The sequence below is a fragment of the Nannospalax galili genome, unplaced genomic scaffold, assembly GCF_000622305.1.
Source record: "Nannospalax galili isolate Female #2095 unplaced genomic scaffold, S.galili_v1.0 scaffold761, whole genome shotgun sequence".
NCBI lineage: Eukaryota > Metazoa > Chordata > Mammalia > Rodentia > Spalacidae > Nannospalax > Nannospalax galili.
In genome coordinates, this window is record NW_008346389.1 from 371,103 (window position 1) to 398,585 (window position 27,483).

The following is a 27,483-nucleotide window of genomic DNA, read 5'->3' on the forward strand; positions in this document are numbered from 1 at the left end:
GTGGTCTAGCAGTGTATTGCCCTTATCAGTGCCCCAAGCTGCACCGGGAGAAGACAAACCCTTCTGTGATTGTAAGGATTTCAATGGAGACATCAACTATTTTGATCCTTTTGAGCTGCTAGACTATTACCTCCAGGAGGTGAAATACTACCAGAAGTTTCAAGGACACAGGGGCAGGATTGCCCATGGATAGTGAATAGCCTTACCTTGATATCTAGCTTGGCCAGGTGCTGTAGAACCCAGATTCGATGGGACCAGGCATTATAGTTGCTTGGATATCTCCCTGCTGCTTCACCACAGACTTCCATCTCCTCTTGTATTATTCGTTGTGTCCTCTCTGCAGGAACTATTCCTAAGTTTCCTTTGGTCACAAAGGAAGACAAGGAAGCTTCCTGAATTAGCTGCTGTAGCACCCATCGTCTGTTAATGTAGCATGGGGGAAAGGAGGAAAGAACATGTGAGAAAGGAAAGCAACCAGTTTTCTTTGCTCTTAGTTTCCAATGACAGATAATGCAAAGTACTAGTTATCTATAAGCTCAGCCCTAGGGGGAGGGGCTGCTGTTACTGTGTTTTGGAATATAACTGAATTTAGCAACATGAATTGGGGAGGGGGGAATGAGGACAACAAACAAGAAAGAAAAATCTTTCAAAAACTTTAAAATCTGTCAAAAAAAGAATGCCATCATTCCAGAATAAGTCCCTAACCCTGTAGCCAGGTAGCTAGTCCATGTGTGTGTGTGTGATGTGTGGGGATGGCTACGTGTGATGTGTGGGGATGGCTATGTGTGATGTGTGGGGATGGCTGTGTGTGGTATGTGGGGATGGTTCTGTGTGGTATATGGAAATGGCTGTGTGTTGTTTGTGGGTGTGGTTTGTGTATAGTTTGTGGGTGTGGTTTATGTGTGGTATGTAGGGAAGGGGTATTAATCAGTAGCTGGGAAATATGAGAAGAGAATCTTCAGATCTTCAATTATACATCCATGCCTTACTCTGTATTTGTTTGCAAATAAAAAGCTTCATTCATTGGGTAAAATTTCTTTAAAAAATTTTATTTTTGTTTTATGTGTATGCGTGTATTGCCTGCACGTAGGTAAGTGTACCCATGTTGTGCAATGCCGTGGAGGACAGAAGAGGCTGTTGGATCCCCTGGAACTGGAGTTACCAACAGCTGTTAGCTGCCATGTGGGTGCTGGGATTTGAACCCAGGTCTTCTGCAAGAACAACCAGTGTTCTTAACCACTGAGCCATCTTTCCAGCCCCAGGGTAAAATTTCTTTATCACAGCATAAAGTATGGAAACAAATAGTTAAACCACCAAGATTTTAAAATGTCTTTACAGAGTTTCCTTTTGTCTATGAAAGATTTACATTAGCATATTTTAGTCAATAGCAGTAAGAATTTCTATTTCATGTTTATATCAATATTTTAGTCTTATGAAAGCAATCTTTCAGACTAAAAATTTCCAACCCAAGGTACACAAGCTTAAGTAAATTCATTTCATTGTTAAACAATGAAGTTTCTATTTAGCAACAAAATACTGTTTTGTTTTTAATTATAGACTCCCTAATAACTGAGATAGACATTTAATAGTTCCTTTCTGACATCACCCTTTCCAAACCTCCATATACACTGGCATATGACTCTCTGAGTCATACCATGCCAATTTCTAGTAAGGAAGAGAATGCAGCTGATTGTGGTTTGGACAGAGTTGCCTTAAAATGTCAGCCAAAGGCAAGATTACAGCTAAGACATCTCAGCTGGCATAGGTGCCCAACAATGCCCACAACCGAGGAAATGTTAGTAAGGCTCAAGGAGAATAGACTGCTTGAGAGTGACTGCTCCAGGGAAGCCAACCAGCAAGCCCATACCATTCACTGTAGTCACAAATAGTCATGTGCATTCCAGAGACAGAGGCTTCCAGATAACCATGATTCTAGAACCCTTATCTGTATTCTGGTTATCTCAGGTGTTCACTCTAAAAAATGATCTTTGCATTTATGGTTTTCATAGCTTTTAGTTTAGTCTATACACCAATCACCTCAGTTGCCCTTAGCTTTCTTTAAAATTTTAAAATTTTAATAGTAATAACCATCAGACCACTGTCTTTAGCAGGAACAAACTCATGCATTTTAAAAACCCGAGTTGCTCATTATAGTTAAGAATCCAATTGTAATCTCCAAATCTGCTACAAATGGGTAAAGACAGCCAACATTTATTTTTTAACATGTGCCTAGTGCTGTGGTAGTGCCTGTACACGTTACCTCGGGAGCACTTAACTACTAACTCTACAAGGCAAATATTATTGCTCCTGTTTTACAAACGTGAAAACTGAGCCATGGAAAGTTTAAATAATTTCCCATGGACATTTGGGCAGGAAGTGACAGTTTCTAGAATTAAATGTCGGTAACTTGACTTTAGAATTCATATTCTGAACCAACACATAACCCTGCTTTTTAAGTTGTATTTTTCTCCAGCCATCTTGAATATGAAAGAACACTATAAATGAATCACACCTGTGAATCCATGTCTCTGGACTCTTTGGAAACTTAGTTAAGGCCAGCTTTCCCAGATGTAAGTCCTTAACTGGATTTAAAGTGCCAGAGAGGATCAGTTCTTTCCTGTAAAAAAAAAATATACACACACACACACACACACACACGAAAATATTATTTTTCTATTCAAATATTCTGCATTATGTTTAATGAATCTTCATGGTGAATTATCAAGAATTATTAAACAATGGACAACAAAAAACAATAGAGGCTGAGGAGACCGCTCAGTCAGTAAAGGGCTTGATGTATAAAGCATGAGGGCCTGAGTTCAATTCCAGATCCCACATTAAAAACCAGGTACACTGTGGCACTTATAATCTCAGTGCTGGGGAATGAAGACAGGAGGCTCCTTGGGTTTGCTGGCTGGCTTCTGAAAGTGTGGCTTTTGATTGCCACACTGGCATCTGTAACTCAAGAGAAAATGCAGACCCCCAGGTCTTGCCCTAGGCACACTGAACTACAAATAGTGCTTGAACCAATCTGTTTTAACAAACCCTTCAGGTAAAACATATTAGTTTGAAAAGCAGTGCTATAGAGTTCATTATAAGCTTAATTTTCATTTACTAAATTTAAGAACTATCCTTATTTACAACTACCTTATTTCCCTAAATACCCATATAAAGGGAGGTTCCCCCCCCCTCAGAAAAGAGGGAAGCACTTGTAACTGAGTCTTTACAAAGTTTCTAAATTAGGAGGCTAATCTTAATCTACTTCAACAATGAAGTAGTATTTTGGGAAGATGTCTTTTTTTAAGGTAGGGAGTTTGTTCTTGCAGTGCTGGTGATCCAACCCAAGGGCTCACACATCCCAGGCAAGCACTCTACCACGAGTTATATTCCCAGTCTTAATACATATTAGTCTGAAACAACCTCAATCAATGGCTTAAAAATATGACCTGGCAGAACCATAAAAAGGGAAGTAAACTCAAATTCAATTTCATAAGCCTTTCTAGGGGCAGGGTTGCTTATATGGAGACATTTGATACTGTTACAAGTAATTTTTTTGTTTTAAAGTTACCCTAAACAGAAATATGGTAGCTAAGTTACAGTAATCACATAACCTAGAGATGCAATAAGGAAAGATTAACTGCTCTAAGGAATATTGATTCAAATAAGTTAGCTGGCTGAAAAAAAATTCCAGTCACTTGAGTGCTCCAGTTAAAACACAATGGGCTCTGCAAAACTCAAAACTCAGAAAGTAAATCTTAAGATGACAGACACAGATGTAAATAAATCATGTAATGAGTTTCAACAAATTAATGAAATGCAAAAAGAAAAATGAAGAATTGTTGGGGGACCCTGCTGCTAAGGTCATAGTCCACCATGTCCGGAGAGCTCTAAGGAGCTCGGCACTATATGGAGGACTCCCTTTCTCAGTGGGGGCTTCCTGCTCTCTGCCTGACCTTATCTGGAAAATGCCTCAAAGCACAGATGCCTGGCCTTATTTGGAACATGACCTTAGGCATAGTTACCTGCAATAAACTGCCCCCAGGTTTTTTCTATATGATAATTAGGCATTGCCCTATAGCCAGATGATAGGATCCCCACCACATGTAAATTAAGCATACTATGAGCACCTATCATGTAAAACTTTGGCTGCCTCCTCCACCCTATATTTTCCCCGACCCCCACTGAATAAATGAGCTGTATCACTGAAACTGACTCCTCCTGGAAGGTCTCTTCCGTCATGCTCACTGGCCGTCCTGACCCTGTTCGTCGCCTCTGCTCCCTTTGTTCTCGTGGGTCAGTGGCCAACAGCCCATGAGGGGAGGGAGAGACCCACAAAGAATTTATAAATTAAATATCTCACCTAACATTTTAAAAGTACATAGCTAAATTGAAGTAAGTATTTTACAAGGCATTTACCTATTTTCTATATAGATTCTTAAACCCAACAATGTATTAGTCTGAGATTTATGGGGCACTACTTATCTCATACAATAGTAGTCATCCTAAAAAATAATCTGCCCTCTCCTGAACATTTTTGAAAAGGCACTATATTTTGTGATTTTATGTATGTTATCCAATTTGAGCTATATAAAACTTCCGGTATTCAACCATTTTTTAATTAAAATTTTATTTTGTAAGTTTCAGTTTTATAGAAATAGTGTAAAGATAACAGAACTACCACATACTTTGCCCCTGTTTCCCTATTTGTTAACACTAAGGTATGCTGGTAAAACTTGAAGAACCAACACTGATATATTACTACTTGAAGGCCAGATTTTATTCAGAATTCCATAGCTTTTAGCAAATGTCCTTATTTGAATTCCAGAGTCTCATCCAGGCTCCATAATATATTTGGTTATTTCTCCTTAGGCTCCTCTTCTCTCTTCATGTTTACATTGTTTTTCCTGTCATTTGATAGTTTTGAGAGTATTGTAGGGTGATTTTCTCATGATTAGACTGGGGTCATAGCTTCTGGGAAGAAAGACCACAGATGTAAAATGCCATTTCATTAAACATTAGGGGTACATGCTATCAACATGACTGATACTGTTGAAGATGACCTGAATTGCCTGGTAATTTATGTCAGGTTTCTTCATTATTCTTTTGAAGAAAGGCTGTCCCCATGATTTTTCTGAATCAGTGCAGAGCACCCACATAAGAGATGGGGAGTTAGGCTCCACCTTCTTGAGAGGAATTACCTATGTGAGTTAGCAGGCATTGTTTGCAGCCTCCTATTTATTGATTCATTTATATCAGTGTAGACTTAAGGATATCCATTTTACACTCTGGCATATAAACCAATACTATACTAAAAAGTCCACCCTTATCTGGAGTTCATAGTCAAGCATGATTTGAATATTTCAAATGGAAAATTTCAGGAAGAATTCCTAAATTTCAAACAGCATGTGGTTCTTAGAACATGATGAAATCGCATGTTACATGACTCAGGATGCAAACCATCCCTTGTCCAATGTGTTCATGCTGTGTAAGCCAGCAATCACTCAGGAGAAACATACTATCCTGGCTTTAAGACATCTACTAGAGATCTCAGAACACATCTTCCCAGAGGAAGGGGAGATTCCTGCATTTATCTTATTGCTCAAATCATTCTAGGTTTTGCTTTGAGAAGTTCTTTCTGTTGGTTCCTATGTAGCTTTAACATAGTCCCACTGTATTTATGTTTAATAGCACTTTCCTTACATTCTGCCTCTAAGATGCTCCAGGCCCATCTTGTATACTTCCTCACTTGGTTCTAGAATCAGCTATTTCTCCAGTAGGCTCAGTTCCTTTTATTAGAGATCCAGGTGCTAGGATTCAATTGGTTTTGATCTACTGAAACAACAATTTCATAGAGTTCATCCTAATTATTTTTCTAATTTTATAGACATGGAAAACTGAAGCTTGGAGAGGTTTCCCAACTCTGTCAGAACCATCATTAACTGCTCAAGGACACTTTAAAATACCTATGATAGAAGTTACTTAAAATCTTAAAAATCAGTTACAAATACAAAATTCAGCATTACAAAGCACTAATTCAAAATGTGACCTTGTTTAAAATACATAGAAAATTAAATAAAGTATGATTTAAGTCATCTTTAAAGACAGTTATAATTTATAGTGCTTTCCTATAGGAAAATTTAAAATAATTCAGAATATTCAATAGGACTTGACTTTTATTTATAATTTGTATTCTGCTTTTCATTCAAGAGAATTTGTTTAAGTCTAATGAAAATATCAGTTTATTTAATCTCATATATATGTATATGTGTGTGTATATGCATACATACACACACACACACACACACACACACACACACACACACAGTTTAGCTGAATAAACCAATAAAAAAAGATCCTGGTCTAAATTTTAGTATTTCTATCAAGTATTTTCTGTTAAAAGCTGCAATAATCAGAATCAAAGAACACAATACATTAACAAAATGCGATTACTCTTCCAAACACTGAATGTCAGAAATTTCAAATGGCTGGCGCACAGGAGTCACAATGGTAGTGGCTCAACTAAGACTAATGCAGTAACATCCTCATTACAATTTTCTCATTCCATGTACTTCCCATTGCACTATAGTGCTTCTCAAACTGCCAACCAATGCCTAATGATCCAATCAATGGTTCCAAATACCTGTAATCCCCCAAATAAGGGAAGACAGTGCCAAGGAGGCATCAGACAGTACACTGTAGCTCAACAAAACAATCTGTATTTCAGGAACAAATGTTTAGAGAAAATAAGTATGCTATAAAAGGAGCATAGTGTATGTGTTCAAACTGTCCTGCAGAAGTAAGTGGAGAATACTATGGACATATGGTTTATATTTCATTTGAAATAGATAACAGACTCACAGGGTTTCTATGTCTTCGGAAATCTGGACAAACTTCCTTATCACTGATGAAAATGACATACCTCACGTTCCATGCAGTGGTAAAGTCTGGGTTGAGAAGAAGCAGGGTGCACGTGACATCTATCAATTCTAAAATAAAAAGAAGCATATTGAAAACAAACAGTACTACCCAGCAAAGTCTGGCTTCCGTCTCTCCTTCTCTCCTTCATTATTTTATCTCATGTCGTATTAATTTTAATGACTGTTCTGAGCAGTCAGGGGTATAACTATTATCCTCAAGAATTTCTTCAATTTGTGGTAAGTATAATTCTTTTAAAAGTTGACATATGCCCATAAAGAATTAACCTTTCTACTCTTTAAAAAAATTTTTAAAAAAAATTATGTGTATGTATGTGTGGGTATATGCACATGAGTGCAGGTGCTTGCAGAGTCCAAAAGAGGGTGTCAGATCCCCCTGGAGTTACAGGTAATTTTGAGCTGCCTGAAGTGGGTTCTAGGAACCAAAGTTGGGTCCTGTGGAAGAGCAGCAAGCACTCTTCACTGCTGAACTCTCTCTCCAATCCCCACCTTTTAGTATATGTTTTGGCATTAATTTGTCCCAAGGGAAAGAAGCAATTTTAAAAACATCATTCATTTAATTCCACAAATATTTCAGGCACTGATTACATGAAAAATTTCAAAAGGAAAAAAAAAAAATTACCCCTATCGGACCCACTTTATTTATAGTCTGTTGTAAAGTTTCCTTTCTTCTGCACATTTTGCATAGCCACAGTAATAATAAAAGTACTGTAGTCATTTTTAAGGACCTTTATATTTTCTTAGAATGTATTTCCTGAAATAGAATTACTATGGCAAAGCAATATAAAAATCAATATGGTTCCTACTACTTCACAAACTGCCCTCCAATGGCCTGTGTATTTTATACTGCCAAGAGCAGCACAGTGTACTTGTGTCCCAGGTCTAACCTTTATAATTGTTTTGAAAATTCATTGTGTTAGATTAAAAAACACTGTACTCTGTTTTATTTTATATCTTTATACCATTAGTCATATAATCAATGTTTCAGTTTGTTTACTATTTATAGTTCATTGGTGATAACCCATTCATATCCACTAGCTATTTATCTACCATGGTCAAGGCAAAATGCCCATGGATTAAAATAAACTCCATAAGCCTGCAATTTTTTTTTTTTTTTTTTTTTTTTGAGACAGACAGGGTCTCATGTAGCTCTGACTGGATTGGAATTTGTTATATAAACTAGGCTGGCCTCAGCTTCAGAGAGATCTATCCACTTGCTTCTGCCTCCTGAGTGCTGGGATTAAAGGTTTGTACCACCATGTCATCCTCTATAAACCTGTGTTTAAAAGAACTAAATTGGTTAAATCTGGACATACTGTCTTCATTAAAAAATGAAGAAAATTTTATAAATTATTGCTAATCTAGAGACACAATGCTAACTTAGGCAACACACCAGAGTTTTATTATATGCCACACAAATAAAAGAAATAGCTGTGACCATGTATTTTGCATTCCTGGGTAACATTATAAATTTACATAACATTATATTTTTATTCATATTATTTTACTGCATTCTCGCAATTATGACCCAAGACATTTTTATGTTCTACTTTACTGATACGGAAAATGAGATTTAGAGTTTTTAACCAATTTGGTTTTAGTCATCCAATTAGTATGTCACAGGGTTAACATTTGACCACTTTTTAACACATCAGTTGTACGACAATTGAAATGTATATCTATAACAAGTAAGACACTTTCAGTGTTAAGTACAAAATAAAGCTTCTAAAAATTAAGAACACATAAGTATCTCATGTATTCATTTAAAAGAGGCTAGCTAACAATATCAATTATTCTGTTCCTCCATGATCTTAATAAAAAATAAATATTTATTTTGAGTTCAAGATTTCACTCCTACTGGCATCTAATAAAAAAACTGTAGGAACAATGCCCATTTTTTGTCGTCTATATCCCTCCCATTACAAGTCATAATGTGCAAAGTGTGAGTGCCTATTAAGAACAAGGTAATCAATCTCTTTCCTTTTTAAAGTTTTTGCACTAAATATTTGCCAAGGGAAATGCAATGTTTTATTAGCACTATACGCCACAAATATTCCAAGTATCAACAATGAACAATGATTACACTGGGCCTAGAACTGAAAGAATGGATATAATTAAAATAGATATGACTTGAGGTCACCCTTTATAGGGTTATCCTCAAGTTGGAGGGAACATATAAACAAACAATCATGTAGAACAAAGGAAGTAACTGCAGTAAAAACACGACCACACTTGGCAGCCTTCTGAAGAAGCTATAACTAGGGTCCCATGAGAGACTGTAAATGAGGACGGTGGTAAAGGCGCTGCAGACCATGGGAAAGCACAGCAAAGGCAAAGTACTATGAACCTCACATACGGTGTACTCTCAAAGATTATGGGGCACAGCATACCTGGAGCACAATGTGTTAGAGAAACGAGCTAGGAAACAAAACCTTCTTGAACCTAGCCCTATCTCTTAACAACCTAGCTCCCTACTTTCCTGCTGTGTTATGCTCCACCTGATACTAACCCTACCATGCTCTGAACATACCCTTCAACTTGCCTACTTTCTCTTCTCTGAACAGAACTCAGATTTACCTGCTTGCCATTCTTTCCATCAGAAATGTCTTCCGATGTTTAAACGTGTAAAATGTAATAAATGTTTTATGTCTCGGGAGCTCTTTAGTGCATCTTTTCCTTAAAGCTTTCCTGGCTTCTTCACTAGACAAAATCTTCCATCTGTTTTGTGGGTGTATTACTTTGTTACATCTATAAAGCACATCCTCTTAATCAGACAATCAATTAGGGAGGCAGGTATTCCTCCTGAATAAAACTTCAAATCATTCAACAAGCTTTGTGAGCATCTGCAGTGAACACAGTACTAAGCTGGGTGAAGATATCAAGACTTGACCTCTGATAAAGGAAAGGCCACATTAGTACACAGCACAGAGAGTGTAGAATAGTTTCTAGGGTCATGCAAGCTGGGTTTGAATCTAGCTTCCCACTTACCATCTGTAAAATTTAACTCCTTTGGACCTCAATTTCCTTACCTGTGAAATGGAGACAACAGCCCACACTGTTGTGTGCAATGAGTCTTATCCAAGTTTTCTATAGCTGTCTGACATGTAAATACTTTCATTTACCAATGAAGAAATAAACATTCTTAACATTAATAAATCAAAACTAAACAGGCAGTTTATAGTGAAACTGTCTAAATTCCTAAACTTGTAAATTAAAGCAACATTTTTTTTTTAAGCATTTAGTTTAGAAGCTATATGGAAAGGTTTATGCATGATGGGAAAGCTGTGGAGTTTGTTTGATGTCTGTAATTTTTCAAAAGCCTGTTATACTACCTGAGTAAACTGACACTCAGTCCCTTTGACTCTCTACATTACGGAAAAATGAATAACCAATGAGTTACTTTTGTCTGTACTTTTAATACAGCTCCCTTCCCCAGCTCCCTGTAAGTGAAGACAAGGTCATGTTTCAAGAGAAAGAGACTGCAGCAGAGCAGCACACGACAGACACTAACAAGGTACAAAGCAAACACTGAAAAGCCTACTCGAATTATGGCTGATCAAAGTAGTGCTTCCTTCACTAGGAGAAGCAGCTGCTGGAATCACAGCCCAGCTTTACCACTTATCGGGGAGTTCGGGGAAGGGCAGAGGGGGGATCACTCTCACTGTGCTTTAGTGTGTTTTATTATATATGAAGCTAATAACAGAACTACCTTATACAAGTGTCAAATGATTAATATCATGAAGTCTCAGGACAGTATCTGATATGCAGCCAACACTGAATGTTAATTCTTATCACAAAGCTTGTAACCCTAGTCAGCGCCACAGGAGCTAAGAACAATGCCTACTAGGAAGGAAAAAAAAAATCCAAGCTGAGCAGTGAGTACTGAGCAGAGCGATAGTTAAGAATCTTGGGACTGAAAACATCAGCAGTCTTGACAACCATCAGTGGCACCTAGTAATTAAGTACAATCACGCTTTCTCCTCTTTACAAACTGCTCAGTCTTCATGATTCAGAAGTCAAGCTCAGAAGCAAGAAGTGGGGATAAAGTAGAATGTTAGACACAGGAATGGGCCAACCAAGAAAAAGTAACTGGGTTAGAAATACTAGAGATAATTAAAAGTCAGATACTCAAAGAAACCTTGAGGTCCCAATCAGCACTCTCTTTCAGTGAGGAAAGAGGAAGACAGAGATGAAGTCATTTGACCCGAGACTGTTGATGATCTGGATGAATTTAGGTCTGTCTTTCCAGAAAGCAGGGAGATGCTCTTCCTGTGCTAGCTTTTTGCTAATACTTTGCCTTCTGTAGGAAGGGTGAGCCAAGCTCTAACATAAACATGTATAACTAACAGTTGGTCACAAATATTTCACTCTCTAAATGTCACTAACCATAAACCATTTCTTCAATACCTTAACCAGAAGGCACAAGCTACTGAAAGTCCCACAGTCTCTTGAAACTAAACAGGTTTCTCTCCAGATACCAAAACATATACCAGTAAACACATGTTTATTATCTACATTCCAATGTATGAGTAACCCATCATTATATCACAGGCAGAAAATGAATCTGGGCACATCATACATAAGAAAGTAGCTAAACTATGGCTAGAGCAAGAAAATAACACAAAAGAACTACAGATGCCAGAGGAAAAACTAATATGCTTTCTTTGTTATACTGCATTCTAGCAATGGTCTGTCTGGTACCAGCAGCATCTGGTCACTGGGTTTTACAATTCTCTCTGACACAGAAAGGTTTCCACGCATCTAGAAATAAATTCAAGACAACACTGGTTAATCTCCTCTTCCAAAATATACTCAGGTACTACATAAAGAGAAGCTTAAGATAAAGTTATGTTTGTTATAACACACAGGCCCCCTGAATGGGTAGCTAGACTGAGCTAAGAACCCTGGTTACTCATCTCTTCCAGACATGGCTTCAGCCTTTAACAGTGTTGAGTGACAAAAGAAAAGAACAAGCCCTAACCCCTGCAACTCCCAACCCAGCAGGGAGAAGTGTTTAAAGAATAAACTACAATACAGTATGGTACGCACTTACTATGCAAGTCATCTGAATAAAGGAGCCATAAAAGCAGAGAGATTTACTGTGTCCTGAGGCAGTGAGAGGGCTTCAGAGGGAGGAGTGTGACTTCAGCTTGCTTCCACTGGCAAGTATGCTGATGATGGCCACACAAGGCACACAAATAAGGCAGTAGCAGAATGAATTCAAAGAATGGAGCAATGTGTGGCTGGAGTAGTTACCAAATGCTGCAAATACAAATGCCTGCAGGATCCAAATAAATGTCAATAGCAGCAAGTTCTTGGTGTCTGAAGGGTGTGGAGAGGCTATGGTGAGTCAGTAGTCCTGCCTAGTCAAGACAATCACAGGTACCACGCATGCTATGCAGAAAGTTAAGCATCCAGGCCTTCAGCTTTTTCAAATAAGGACAGAAACATAGATTTTTATCTTAATTTTAAACATTTATTCAGCTAGTTGAGAAATACTATGCAAGGCAAAATAAAGTGGATCTGTAGATGAGTGTCAGTCAACTATGTTTTCCAATGCTGACTATGAAGTGGAAGAAGGACTGGTAACTGGGCTGCGGATAGACTGGATTGCTAAAGGCCTTGAGAACCAGGGTAAGGAACTTTAACACTCTGTCAACTCTGAAAGCACTATGAACAAACAATCCAAAAACGTATTTCAGAGAAGTGTCTCTCAAAGGGTCTTAACGGAGTGCTGGAGAGTGTTATGTGAAGTAACTGGACACTGGCATGGGGGTCAGGGATTACAGAGAGCCTCAAACAGAACCAACCAACTGTGAGGGAGTAAGTACCCAGCTAGAAATAAAGGCTTAGCTAGACAGACTAGGTAGAGGGAGGGAGAGAAAGGAGGGATAAGGGGGGTGGGGCTTTTAAAGAATGCTCAGCTACAGACTGAGACTGGGGGTTATGAGAGGGAAGGAAGAAAAAAAATACCGGAGGACACACTTAAAGACACAGGAGCTGAAGGAGTTCTGCCCAACTGGGACATTCAATGTTCTGATCGTCTTTCTGGTCTCTCTGTATCTTGGCTGGCCTGGAACTATGTAGTCCAGGCTAGCCTTGATCTGGCTCTTGACTGTGCTCTGCCCACCTTTGCCTCCCAAGTGCTGGGATTAAAGGTGTGTGTGTCACTGAGCTGGTCGGATTTTTTTATACCAATCAGAATTGTAATATCATTCCTCTGTTAAACAAAATATGGCTATTACTACAGCAGACTTTAAAAAAACAAACCTCTAATTAAGCAGAATGTTTTCAAATTTTTAAAGAACTTACCAAACTAATGAGTATGTGACATATTCAGGTTAAAAATAAAATCTATTCTGACAATAAAGGTCATCTTGAGTTATGAAGACATGACCAGGATTCAGGCCTCATAAAACACAAACACCGGAATTCAGAAACCTCTTTAAGCATCAGCTTTCTACCCTTGGTACTTTTTATACATAACAGCACTTTCTACAAAAACATCTTTTAAAGAAATAGCATTTTCCACATAATTGTGATTATTTTTTCCTTAGCAGGATTCACCTCTGTATTCTAACTGCTTTAGTTTATAAGTTTGGCACAATACTCACATATTAGCATTTTTGGATATCTCTGTCAAATCAGAACTGTCCTTCTTTTACTGATAACGTACTATTTGACCTGTATGTGACACCACATTGAACTATGCTGCCCTCCCCTCCCCAAGTCTTAGATTGTCCTAATTCTTGTGGGGACAGCCCAAGATAAAATCAAAATCTGTTTTCGTAGATCCTTCTGTCCTGTGGTGCTAACAAGACTAAAATTCTGTGAATGAGACAGAGCAAAGTCTGTAGCACAGTGCCCAGAAAGGTGAGAAATGGAAATGGCAAGAAGGGCATGGACAGGCATGGACGGCCACAGGAAAGGTGGGCTGAGGCAGCAGACAGGAGCATGCAAAGTCTAATACTGTACAACTATATCCTTGACTTTAGAAATTCTTACTGTTTCTTCTCTGCACATATTCTGCCTCACCTCTTACCCCAGTTAAGTATGCACAAGTTACATATTTCCATACACAATGGTAAAAATAACACAGCTTCATTTGGCAAAAAGTAATGTGCTAGGCACTCATGCTGTTCTCAACCCAGGACATGGTGATGGAATCAAAAGTGTAAAAAGTCTAATGAAAGGCAAATTCCCTTCTGTCTGTTGAATATAAACGTAGGCCATGCCATCAACATCACACCAAGCTTAGGCAGAGCTTTTTCATTAAGAAACAAGCATCCATGGACTAAGCGACTGAAGCAGTCACACAGAAAATAGAAATCATTTCTCATTAAACCTTTAAATCGGACTACTTTATGATCCAAAGAGGGAAAAGAACCATTAACCTATTTTGATAGTCTGCTAAGGGCAGTACTGAGAAAAATTCAGGGACGTCAGATGTGATACACCAGCAACACTTTTCCCCCAAAGAAGCTGTTCAGCACTCAACTTTAAATTTCTTAAAGTGTGCTGGATAGCTTTAGTGTCAACTTGACACACCTGGGTTGAGGGAGGCTCAACTGGAGAATTGCTGTCATAGAACTGGCCTGTGGCCAAGTCTGTGGGGCATCTTCTTGATTGCTGAGTGATGTGGGAGGGCCCAGCCCACTGCGGGTGGTGCCATCCCTGGGCAGGTGGGCCTGTGTTGCATAAGAAAGAAGGCTGAGGAGGGGCCAGGGAGTAAGCCAGTAAGCAGAGTTCCTCTATGGCCTGTACTCCAGGCTCCTGCCTCCAAGTTCCCGTCCTGAGTTCCTACCCTGGGCTCCCTGCTGAAATGTGACCTGGGAGATGTAAAGTGAATAAAGCCTTCCTCCCCAAGTTAGTATTGGTCAGAGTATTTTGTCACAGCAATGAAGAAACAAACTAGGACATAAAGGAACCATGTATTTTTCATCTTTTACCCCTCACAGTGCTCAGAACAGTTCTGTAAGAGTAGGCCCTTGGTAATGGCTACTGAACTGGTAATTAAAATTGTCTAGGAAAGAAAGTTCTTATTCACAATCAGTCGACCAGCATACTGAGCACTGCTGAAGACTGCTGTGAGGGAAGAGGAAAAAGTTTTACAGAAATAGCAAAGGACAGGGTCTTAAAGGAACAGCGAGTGAAAGTGAAAACTGAAGTGAGCCTAAAACCATAAGCAGAATTTCTGCACCGGAGGCTTAATGTAAGGCAGCATTAAGAAAAGAGACCAGTGAGATCATTAGGGATTATCAGTGTGGTAAGAATTACCACAGAGGAACGGAAGAAGTAAAACCCTGATTTTCATTCTTTCTCTTTTTCTCTTGCTTTCTTCCTTTTTTCTTCCTTCCCTCCTTCCCTTTCTTTCCCTCCCACCCTCCCTTCCCCCTCTCTCTTATTTCCTCATAGAAACAAGACTCAGAATCCCTCAACTGGGATTCAAAGTGAAATGGCACATTCGTAAATCACAAAACTGTCTCACACTATAACTACTATAAATACACACCTTGATTATCTCATTTGAATTGCTACAAAGTTCTACTGTCCATAAAAAGCTAAGGTTCTCAAATCACAGGTGGGCTTAGGGGAACACAAGAATACTCCTTTGTGTGCTCAAACTTTTTTAAAATTATAGGATACTATCCTTAAATAATGACCGTGGCACATTAACATATATAGTAAAAATCACTGTGCTTGCACAGGTGGCTTGAAATCTTGCTTGAGATACTTACATTATAATCACTGTAGTTACAAAATAGGAAAACTAATGATCCATCCAAATGCCTCACTTGACAGATGATTAAGGCACCTGCTCACGGAGTGTGGGAAAGAGCAAAAACTAGTATCCAGGAATGCCAACCCCCAAACAAGGGTTCTTCCCAGGGGAGGAAGATATGGTTCATACTTACCATCTTTGTTCAGCCTTTGCTTTCTTGTTCTGTACAAAAGAAGCTTGTTGTGGACATACGGTAAAAGGAACTTGACACACCAGCTTTCCACACCAAGTTTGTTTTCAACCAGGACAATGGGACTCCGGTTATACCTTGCTTCAGGACATGGGATCAGGCCAATTTCATCTCTTAATATGTAAGACATAAAAAAGAATTGAAGATAATACTGGCTTTAAATTTTTTTTCTAATTCCAAAGAGTTAAAAGCTCAGAAATTTCCCTTAAGAATATTACTTAGCGATGAAAACAAGCAGTCTGTTGGTGACAGCAAGAATAGAGAGGAAGGAGCACACTGCAGTGCTCTCCAAGGCGAGAGTGAAAGTTCAGCTTATTTTTAGATAGTGAATTGAAAACACCTTTCAAAATGTTAAAGCATATACTTTTTGACTCAGGAATTCCACTGCTCAGAAACTATCCTACCCTAAATGAACAGTATATTCACTGCAATATTGTAGTAAGACAGGAAACAATCTAATTGTTTAACAAACAATACTGGTAAAGTAAGTATAGCCCATCCATATGATAAAGCTGTTAAAATAACAATGCGGGTCTGCACACTGGTATGCCTGGCAAGGTATATGCGAAGAAAATAAAAATGAATATAATGAATAGAATAAAGCCTTTATATAATTTCTCCCCCACCATATAATTTCTTTAAAATATATAATTTTTTTCTTGGAAAAACATCAAGAATTTTTTTGAGAAAGAAGGTAATGAGAACTTTTATTTTCATAGAAGTTAGCTGTCTTTTCACTTGTATTTTTCTACTTTTTAAGGATATAAACCAGTGAGCAGAAATAAATTATCAATAAAAGCTATCCTGCCTATAAGATTTTTGGATATTTGAGCCAGATGTGGTGGCACACACCCTTAATCACAGTGGCAGGTGGATCTCTGTGAGTTGAAGGTCAGTCTGTTCTATATAGTGAGTTCCAGGCCAGCTGGGGCTACAGGGAGACCTTGTTTCAAAAATAAAAACAAAGAGTTTGGTCATTTGTTCTCTGTATATTGTGGGAAAAAAATTACCTTAATCAAAATGCAAAATATATTTCAGAACATGATCAACTTAAATTGAACATTTTTACTACAGACAGAGACTTAAAAAACATGTAAAGCATTTAACTTAACCAAACCAGTAAACAAAAACACACATCACTCAACTGCAAAAGTTAATTTTTTGCCTACATAATATCCTAAACAGAATGCCCTTCATTTAATGAATAACAAGAACTCTTTATCAGAGGCCAGAGAGACAGCTCAGCAATGAAGAGCATTTACTGCTCTTGCAGAGGACCCAAGTTTGGTTCCCAGTACTGATGTCAGGTGCTTAGAATCACCTGTACCACCAGCTCCAGGGGAACCTGGCATCCTCTTCAGGTCTCCATAGGTACTGTACTCACATGCACAAACCCACACACAGATACACACAAAGATAAAAATATTTTTTTAAAAAGAACTCTATGATAATAGAACTCTTTAATGAGGGCTGAAGCAATGGCTCAGTAGGTTTGCTATGGAAGCATGAGACCTGAGTTTGAATCCCTAGCACCCATGTACAAAGCTGTCTGTGGCCACACTCACCTGTAACCGGGGGCCGTGAGGGGCAGAAACAGGAGGATCTCTAGAGTTTTTTGGCCTGTCAGTCTAGTGAGGGAGAGAGAGAGAGGTATAGATAGATCTCTGGGTTCAGTGAGAGACTTGTTTCAAGGGAATAAGGGAGTATGATAGAGCAGACCACCTGATGTCCTTTGTTGGCCTCCAAACTCCTGTACCCTCACACACATGTGCATGTATACCACATGTAACATACACAACAAAAAAATAGTAGAAATCTTTTAACAAAGTCTTTAAAGTTTTTTAGTCTATTTAATATTTTAAAAGATTTTCTTTCTGTTTGTGTGCACGTGTGTGTCTATGGGTGAGTATACATACATGTGTGCAGGTGACCTTAGAGGACAGAAGTGGCATTACATCCTCAAGAACTGCAGTTACTGGTGACTGTGAGCTGCTTGACATAAGTACTGGGAATCCAACTCCTGTCCTCTGTAAGAGCAGCAAGTTCTCTTAACCTGAACCACCTCTTCAGCCCAATGTGCTAAAAAGGAAGTGGGGGGGGGTTGAGGATGTATCTCAGTTGGTAGACTAGCATGCATGAAGTCCTGAGTTCAATCCCAACCACCATCTAAATTGGGTGTGATGGTACACAGCTATAATTCTAATACTTGGGAGGCAGAGCCAGGATGATTAGAAATTCAAGGTCATTCTCAGCATATAGCAACTTTGAAGCCAGCCTGGGCTAAATAAGATGCTGTCCCCCTGCTTGAATGAATGAATGAATGAATGAATAAATAAATAAATAAATAATAACTGGTCTTCAGAGTTTATGTGGGCCCACTGGGATTCCTTTGCCAGGAGGATAAATGTTTGATAGACCTGGGGGAGGGGCAGGGGAAACCTGTTTAATTACAGATTATAAGAAAAATCTTTTGTTAAGTCACCATCACAAATTGGTAAAAGGTATGGATCTAAATTAAAATCCCTCCTGAAAACTCTAAACTGGGTAGCTCAGGGGTGACCTGCTTTCTACTGATCACTACATTAGTTTCAGATAATGCAAAAATGAGTAAAATGAAGCAGAGACTTCAAAGACTAACAGTTTCTGAAAAGACGTCAGTGTCTGTAATAAAATGCTATCACTTTGCTGTTCCAGTAATACAAAAAAAGTTCTGTGTGAAAAAAATAAGGGCAACACTAAGAGAGCATCTGAGGTCAATGTCCAGCATTTTAAAACATGACTGTGCATTTATATTTAGTGATATTAACCTGGATTCTACCTAATTCACTAAGATGACAACCAGCCATATCCAATATACTGATGATGGCATATTCCAGCATTCAGATTTTACTATATTAAGTAGAATATTTTAATAACCTAAAATTAGCCAACAAAATAAAGAAGAAACAAAAACCCTCACTCTAATTATTCAGGAGATTCTGTTCTCTGAGATCTAATAACTACTTATAATACTTCAAAGAACTCCAAGAGCTAAAAACATGTTATAGTAACAAGAAAAAAGTATCCTAGCTTCTGGGTTGTTTGGGGAGGAGTTTTGGAGGCTGTTTTTTTAAAAAACTTAAATTTACAATGTTAAACACAAGTCTTGCTCACCAGTTGTACTAGAAATAAAATGTCCAAGTACTAATTTGGTACCTAAATTATAAGACAAAGCCATCTGCAGAATTAAAAAATACACTGTCGTGGTTGGCCACACTTCTAAGAAATACTTTTAAAAAACTAAAGTCCTTGAGGACAGCAGGTGCTTGGTAACTGCTTACCCAAAGGCTGGTTATCCTTACTCTTCAGCAATACTATTTAAAAAGTTTTCAAAGGTTATCATTACTTGACCTTCCAAAAGAATATTACCTTTGCTTTTCTTTTAGTACAGTGTACTGAAAACAGCATGGGTCATCCATCAAGCCACTTCAGCCTCTACAGACCTCACTCTCCCCCTCTGGGAAAAGATAGAACTGCATAATAGCTCTAGTAAAGGAAACAGGCTAGACTGCACCCTGCTTTCAAATTTTATGACAGAGAAACTGAGCATCTGTTTCCATGTATGGAAAATAACTGTCTTAATAATGTTAATCTTAGGAGAAAATCACAAACACGTGGAAAGAAGCAGTGCAGTGTAGAGAAAAAGCACTTGATAACAAGCCCAGGATTATAACTAGTCTCCTTTCTACCACTGATGGTCCCTGTGAATTTGTTAAGCTCACTTTTAGAATTCTCATCTGAAATATAAGAAAAATGCTTTCCGTTTGATATAAAAACCAAGAACATAGCAAATTATGAAGTGCTAGACAAAGGTGATTATCAATTCAAGAGCCTGAGGTCAGTCAGTGAAGTTTGCTAATAGATAAAAAAGAATGTTAAGCCTTTGTCAAGTTATTTGATCCTAAGATACAGTGTCTTGCTGCTTCCTAAAAGATGCAGCATCTCCTTTATAAAGATAGGTAGTCCGTGAGACTCCCCAAACCAGAATGTTTAGTCTCAGACCTCTACGTCTACTCCATTAGCTCACAGTCCAATTTGTTTTTAGACAATTAGGATTCCAGATCATTAAAAAACAAGGAACCTCATTCCTCCTGTCTCTCTTTTTATCAGATGAGGAAACTGAGGTCCCCTAAGATGAAGGGATTACCTGAAGTTGTGTGACTAGCAGTTGACTTAAGAATCTGGGTCTCCAGTTTAAATTCTGATTCCAAACTCAAGAAGATGTGGAAAACTCAGAAAAATACAAACTAAAAGTCATCGGTTTGTCTCGTTTGTCTCTATCCTCTATCATCTATCTCTGTTAATGTTGTGTATGTCTTCCCCGCCCCCAAGTATTTTACAGAAAGTGAAATCACACTGGACATGACCCTTTTAAAAAAACTTAGAAAATTTCCTATATCACGAACTGCTATTTTAAACATCTACAATGAATATGCTATAAGCATCAAATAATTTCCAATTATTTTCTCATGAAATAGTCTTGTATGAAGAATCTCTGACTCTTTCACCACCACTAAATTCCTTCTTTTACATTTTTAGGTTTCTAGATCATTTAGATTCCTGGGATTAACAATATGCTCAAATAAATATTACCTGCATAACCAAGATCACAGAATTTTTAAAGGAATGAAGGTCTGGGGCAGCAAATGAGTTTTTTTTTTAATATTTTATGTGTAAGAGTGTATTGCTTGCATGTATGTGAGTGCACCCATGTTGTACAATGCCACAGAGGTTAGAAGAGGGCTTCAGATTCCCCTGGAACTGGAGTTAAGGACGGCCCATAGCTGCCATGTGGGTGCTGGGACTCGAACCTGGGTCTTCTGCAAGAAGCAGTCAGTGCTCTAACTGCTGAGCCATCTCTCCAGCCCCAACAGCAAACAAGTTTTAATCTTCTCAAACAGATACTACACTGCTCACGGTTGAGGTAGCCTTGATAGGCTGCTCCAAAGACAACATGGAGTAAGCCAGCACCTTTACTTAGAATCATATACAGCAGGAGGTACCTGTTTGTGTGCCCTACTTCACAGCGGAGATCCACTTAAGTTCAAGGTTCATGTTACAAGGATATCATCTTTATTCCAATGTTTAGAATCTTCCCTAGTCAGTTTATTTTGTAGAAACATCAACAGTCATTTAAAACTTATCTTTCTGTTCACAAAAGAAGTATCAACTAATTTCCTTTCTAGGAAGAATGGATACTAGAATCCAAATACTAGAACTGAATTCTATATGTCATAACTGAACAGAAACAGCCTAGATTCTGGATAGCATATAGCTATCCTTTTAATCTAACAGTTAATTTTGTTTTTCAAACTGAAATTCTTTCTAGAATGACCACAAAGTCAGTAAAACATCTGAGGGAACTGACTCTTACATATTAATAATGAAAACTTTACCAGCAATGAAGATAATTCAGAGGCCCAATTGGCTTCCTCATTAATTTTAAAAACACTTTTGTGCATCACTGAAATTACATTACTGACCTTATTTTAAAAACAGCTACACAAATTGCTATTGTTTATTGTGTGCCACACTCTGTGTAAGGTTTTGCATACATCATTGCATTTATTCTATGCAATAACTAACAGTAAAAATTGTAGCCCAATTTCATAGATGGAGAGTCTTATCTTTAGCTAATATAAAAAAAAAAAGACAAGGTTCAAATCCATGACTCAAATTTTAAACACAAACTTTTACAACTATATTAAGTACATAGAAATCATTTATAAGACTATTAGATTCTGTGATTTCTTATTCTTCAACTTAAACTGTCTTTCATTATTACTCTTACAAATTTTCAGTGGGGCCTTCCTATTGTTTAGAAAGTATATGTCTCAATTTAAATGGTATTCCTCTGAAAGAACTATCTTGGACTTTTAATGCAAATAAAGTCTCCCAGTTATTATTTTTCATATCATTCTTACCCTTTCTGCCTATTTTCATATGTGTTGGTTTGTTTGCAGTTCCAGTAAGGATAGGGACCATAATTCAACTGTGCACTAATCTACACTCAGCTCCTAGCAGGGGTCTCCAGAGATTAGCATTGTCTCCTTCAGACGGAAGTATTCTTTTGCTGTACATATGAAAGAAAGAAATTCAGCCAGATAGTCAGGACTTCTTTAGTCTGTCCCTACAGAATCCTTCAATCACATTTGTTACTTTTGGCCAATATACCACTCCCAGAGGAAGCATGTGGTTCCCCCAGACACTTAAATCCTATTCATACTTAAATGCTCACATTAAAAATTGCCTCCCAGCTGGGTATAGTACTGCACACCTTTAATCCCAGCACTCAGGTGGCAGAGTCAGAGGTAGGCAGATCTCTTGTCAGATCAAGGCCAGCCAGGTCTACATAGTGAGTTTCAGGCCAGGTGGGGCTACCCAGAGACCCAGCTCAAAAACAAAACAAACAAAAAACCCCACAACAACAAAAATAAAAACAAAAATAAAATAAGCCACTTCCCTAGGTGTCCTGGTCCAGATACACCCGGCTTCCCTTCTCTTTCAAAAGACACAGTACTTACTCAGTATACAGCTACTGCAGGGTTAACTGATCATTCATGCAGGTAAGTCTTAGGTCTCTATTTAGACACATAACACACAATAATCACTTGTCATATGAGGTTATTATGTTTAAAATCAAAGTTCAGTTCTCATTCACATTAAGCACATTTCAAGTGCTCAATAGCTACATATAGTTAGTATAGTGCAGAACATTTTAATCATACCAGAAATTTGTCTCCAGTACAAAACCATATTTTTAAACCCCCCATGTCTCATATAGAGAACATTAACATGATCCTAATTATGCTGCATATCCTAACATTGACATGATCCTAATTATGCTGTACAGTAGACAGCTGTCTTCCACACTTATATTTCATGCTAATGCCTATTCCTGGGTCAAGCCATTAGTTGCAGAGAACCCAGCAGGATGTCCTGTCAGCCATAAACACAATATTTGTGTTTTCCAGTTTACAGAGTGTTTCACATCCCTCATTCATTTGCCCAATATATTTCTGGCAAGGAACACAGGGACTCAGGCTAAGTCTAGAACTTTCTTCTCATTAGCCTTACAAGATGAAGAAATGGAGGCTTGACGGGTAATCTAGCTACATCTGACACAAACAAAATTTCTGTCTCATTTACTCCCCCTCTGCTTCAAGTAGCTACTGACACAAAGTTACTCAATGATGTAGATGTCAACAGATAAAATGGCCATCTATCTCATGTTGGTGAAAAGGGAAAACAAAAATAATAAAAAAAACTTTAAAAAATATTGACTAGATGCTAACCTTAAAGGTAAGCATTATCATATATATGATATATATCTCACAAACTTTTAAAACTATATTAAGTACATAGAAATCATTTATAAGATTATTAGAGTCTGTGATTTCTTATTCTTCAATATATGATATATCAGTCTCAAAGAAGCCTAGATTAAGTAAACGCATACTGGCAATTCTAGAGAGTACAACTTTTAAGACTTAAATTTTTTTTAAATTTTTATTTTATGTGTATGTTTTGCATGCATGTATATAAGTGCACTTGTGTGTGCAGTGCCCACAGAAGTCAGAAGAGGGATTCCAGTTACTAACAAGTGGGTGCTGGGAACCAAACCTAAGTCCCGGGCAAGAGCAACCAGTGCACTTAGCTGCTGAGCCATCTCTCCAGCTCCTTATAAGACATTTTAAAAGATGAATAGTGGTATTAAAAAGTTACTTTTACTATAGGGAATATGTACTAAAATACAGCTACTGGCAAACATTAAAAAATAAATTGAGCTATTTAAATGTTGAGGGCTTATATTACTTATTTCAAACGCCCAACTTATCTCAAACTTTTAAATCTTGAATGACCCAAATATTTGTATACATAAAGAATACAATAATGGGATTTCATAAGAAAAATATGAAAGGAGGGCACTTTAGCACTTTTTGATAAATGTTATCCAGAAAAACTGGGACCTGCTCCATGCTGCAGTGGGCCAACCTGCCAAACCAATCAACACAATCTTAGTTTCTCCAAACACAAAACCATACTTTTTAGCCTACCCCAAAGAAAGGAAACCAAAGCAATTATTGTACTGGACTTCTAGTCTCTGTAAAAATTTCTTCCTGAAGAAAATAACATCAATGATGAAAAACAGACCCTTCATTTGCTCAAATGTTTTTATTTTTTAAAGGATGTCTCTCGTTGCACTGAGGCTCCCATTCTCAAAAAAGGGACTCAAAGATTGATATACAAGGCATCAAAGCATTCTTTAAAAGGCCCAGCGAACACTATGGTTACTGCCAGGAAATCATTCCAAACACTCATTTTTGGAAAAAAAGGCAGCAGTCACAAGAGGAAAGGAAGTGGACGTTGTCAGAGGTGGCAGGTGTGTTTTGAGGCCAACAGTGTTTTGTTTTTAATGAAGCACAGTTGCAAGTCTCTAATTGTGTGCCTCAAGGGAGCAAGACATCGGAGGGCTTCTTAATTCTTTTATGAGCACCACCTTGGAAGAAAAGAACACTTTGTGAACACGTAGGTTTGGCGTTTCATTTAAGCAGAAAAGCTAAAGAGGCTGGAATATTTAGAAATAATCCATGTGTTGTAATTTAAACGATAAAAGTTTAAAAATAAACTCCATAAACAAAGTGAAAATAATGCAAACTGGAGCCCATGTTTCTTTCCCCAGGGGAGGAGGGATGGAAATGGGCTACACTCCGGATTCTTCGTTTAGGAGCTTCTTTTTCATTCGTTAGAGTGTGAAATAGACGATGATCTTGAGGTTAAATTCCCAGAGAGTAACACGTAAAATGGAAAGGAAGCAGGAAGATTTCGGTACTTGTGCTAGTTCCGTAGTAAACTTTTAAAGAGGGCAAGGGTGCTGGAACAGGGGTGAGTTACGATACTCGCTAATAACCACCGACCCGCTTCGGTTAAAAAGTATCCAGGCTGCAGCCGCTGTACTCTAGACCCACACCATGCCCAGAACGACCTGCTCACCTTCCCAACAATGTTTCATTCGACTCACTTTGCAATTTTGTGACAAGTGAGGCGCTTTAAGCTGCGGTGGGGGGAGGTGGGGGTAACCCTCTAAAGCCACCCTAGGGATGTACCACGAGAGCGGTCCCCACAGCACACCCAGACTCACACCGCGGGGCGCCCGCAGCCCTCCCGGCACGGTGGACCCAGGAGAGGACTTTCCCGAACTCAGGCCGGGCAGCACGGGAGTCGGGTCTGGCTTCCCGGGTCACTTCTGGACGCCCGCCCGCCCGCCACGCATGCCGGTAACGGACAGCCTGCCCGGCGCGGTCCCGGCCGCTCTCCGCCTGTCGGAAGCGCGCGTGGGCCCCGGGAGACCCCGGAGTGGGCTCTAGCGCGGCCCCGACCCCACGACCCCGCGGCGCAGGGCGCGCGACTCACATGTGCGGGTTCCTGCGGAAGGCGTTGGTGATGTCCTTCACCACCCTCTGCACCAGCACCGCCACCTCCTCGCTCGACTCGGCCATGTTGGCGCCGGCCGCGCTCAGGCGCGCCTCCGGGAGAAGCCAGCTGCCGGCGGGAGTTCCCGGGAGCGCGCGGAGGCTCGGGCGCGCCCCGAACGGGGCCGCCGCGCCCGCCGAGCACTTCCGGGTCAGGGCGCGCGCTCTCGGGCGGCGCGGGACTCTTGCAGGTGGGTATGCACGGTCGCCTGGCTGGAATTGCTTTAGTTTCCACGTCGGAGGGAAGCGAGAGGCAGGTCCTCGTTGTCCCCGGGAGGGTCTGTCGAAGGTGCGGGCCCTTTGCCGCAGGGACCCTGGACGGTCCCGCCCCGGTGGGGACGTACGGCCTGGGCGCCGCGCGGCGGGTGCTGCTTCCCTGGTTGCTGACCTCGTTTTGTGCCTGCCAATTTGGACCTCTGTAATTGAAAGCAGCCCTTTCAATTAGACCATTGTACTGAGTTAATCAAAGAAAAAACAGAGGGCGAAACGCACTCCCTAGATTTGGGGAGTAAAAGTTTTAAAAAAAAACAAGGAAAAAGTACTTCGATGCTACTTAATTTGCACGTTCCATGAATTTTGTACCAATTTGAAGTAGAAAAGAAAAAGAAAACGAAGGCCCTGACAATTTATTCATAATGTCTATTTACGGTCCTATGAAAAATTTTGGTAGGAAAAACAAACTGTATTCCATTCCGATTTTTTAAATTAGATTTTTGCAATTTTCATACAATTTGATTTGATGGTCCCATTATGATTTTAAAATGCTGTAATTAAGATTATTATACACCAGGTTTTCTTTTGCTTTTCTGAGTACAGAAATCCGACTGCATTTCACTCAGGGTGTGCACACCTGCAATCCTGTAATCCCAGCACTTGCAGGGGCCTCAGAAGTTCAAGGTCAGTTTTGGCTGGCTGAAGGGCATGAAATTCACATCTCTAAAACCCAGAAGTTTTAAAAATCAAGCGTATGCGTATAATATAAACGTATGTGGGGCGTGTGAAGTGGAGTTTAGGACTAAAAGTAAAACACCATCGGCTGAAAAATGAATTGAGAAATATAAATAAGATGTTTACATTACACCCAGTGGCCTATATTCCTGTAAGTATATTTGTAAAGCTGGACGTTAGCCTTTCTTAAAGAAAAGAGAAAAGTTTTACAAAATTGTCGAAAGTAAGATGGGCCAATTTATGACAGTAAAATCAAACTACCCTCTTAACAAGGTCTAGGATGGAACAGTGAAATGCATGGGATGGGTTTAGATTCCAGGGTCAAGGATAAGTTCAGGTATCCTGGTTACTCTTAAGAATGTGATAGCCGACCTCCAAAGACTTCAGATAACTGATTGGTCTTCCTTATAGTCGCCACCTCTCCTCTTCAAAAGACACTGGGAAGTAAATCTTGATTTCTGAGAGCAGACCCTGAAACAGCACACTTAGAAATAGACTTTAGTTTAGAAACTAAAGAGATTTTTTTTTTTTTTTTCTAAATACCTGCATTTAACCAGAGCTATCCAAACTTGAGCCTCAAATCTGGAAATAAAACTGATACTTCGCAATGGTAACTTGTCTGTGTGAGTCTGTATATGTCCTTTCTCCCCCACTGTACTCATTTGAAAGCTGTGAACTATGGCTCATGGTTTTTTTTAAGAGTTGAAAATTATTTCATCCAATATTAATGATTTTATATGTGTAGAATTCAAATTATTTAGAATTGGAATATATTAGAATTCTGATCCAACTCAATTTTACAAATAAGAGCTGAGGTCCTTAGACGTTAAGAAGTGAAATTCATGAGCCCTCAATAATGGTATGTATAAGATTAGTGTATCATAAATTTGAGATGATTTTGTTTAAAAAGACTAGAAGATTTATATTGAGGACTCTCAAACTGTAGCAAAGTAACAGTGAATATTTAAATATCCATTGATAGACCGATTGAATTATGTTAAGGGCCAGTGAGATGACCCAGCAAGGAAAAGTGCTTGCTATGAAAGCTTTGCAGCCTGAATTCTATCCCCAGATACCACAATAGAAGTAGAGAACTGACTCCTGAAAGTTGTCCAG

At 38.9% G+C, this 27,483-nt stretch overlaps 1 protein-coding gene across 4 annotated transcripts in view; it reads right to left on the reverse strand.

Moving 5' to 3' along the window:
- Ptar1 (protein prenyltransferase alpha subunit repeat containing 1) overlaps positions 1 to 26,933 on the reverse strand; it is a 39,718-nt gene extending 12,785 nt beyond the window's left edge. The window contains exons 1-6 of one of the 4 annotated variants that reach the window (XM_029568144.1): positions 25,361 to 25,466; positions 19,316 to 19,403; positions 15,851 to 16,020; positions 6,920 to 6,986; positions 2,513 to 2,617; positions 207 to 420 (exon numbers count right to left, since the gene is read on the reverse strand). In XM_029568144.1, the coding sequence (XP_029424004.1) occupies positions 207 to 420; positions 2,513 to 2,617; positions 6,920 to 6,986; positions 15,851 to 16,020; positions 19,316 to 19,365 (606 nt within the window). In that variant the 5' untranslated portion in view covers positions 19,366 to 19,403; positions 25,361 to 25,466. Of the gene's footprint in view, positions 1 to 206; positions 421 to 2,512; positions 2,618 to 6,919; positions 6,987 to 15,850; positions 16,021 to 19,315; positions 19,404 to 21,870; positions 21,985 to 25,360 lie in introns of those variants that run through there. The other 3 variants (XM_029568145.1, XM_008842744.3, XM_029568146.1) reach the window with 3 other exon arrangements.
- Positions 26,934 to 27,483: the final 550 nt, after the last annotated feature.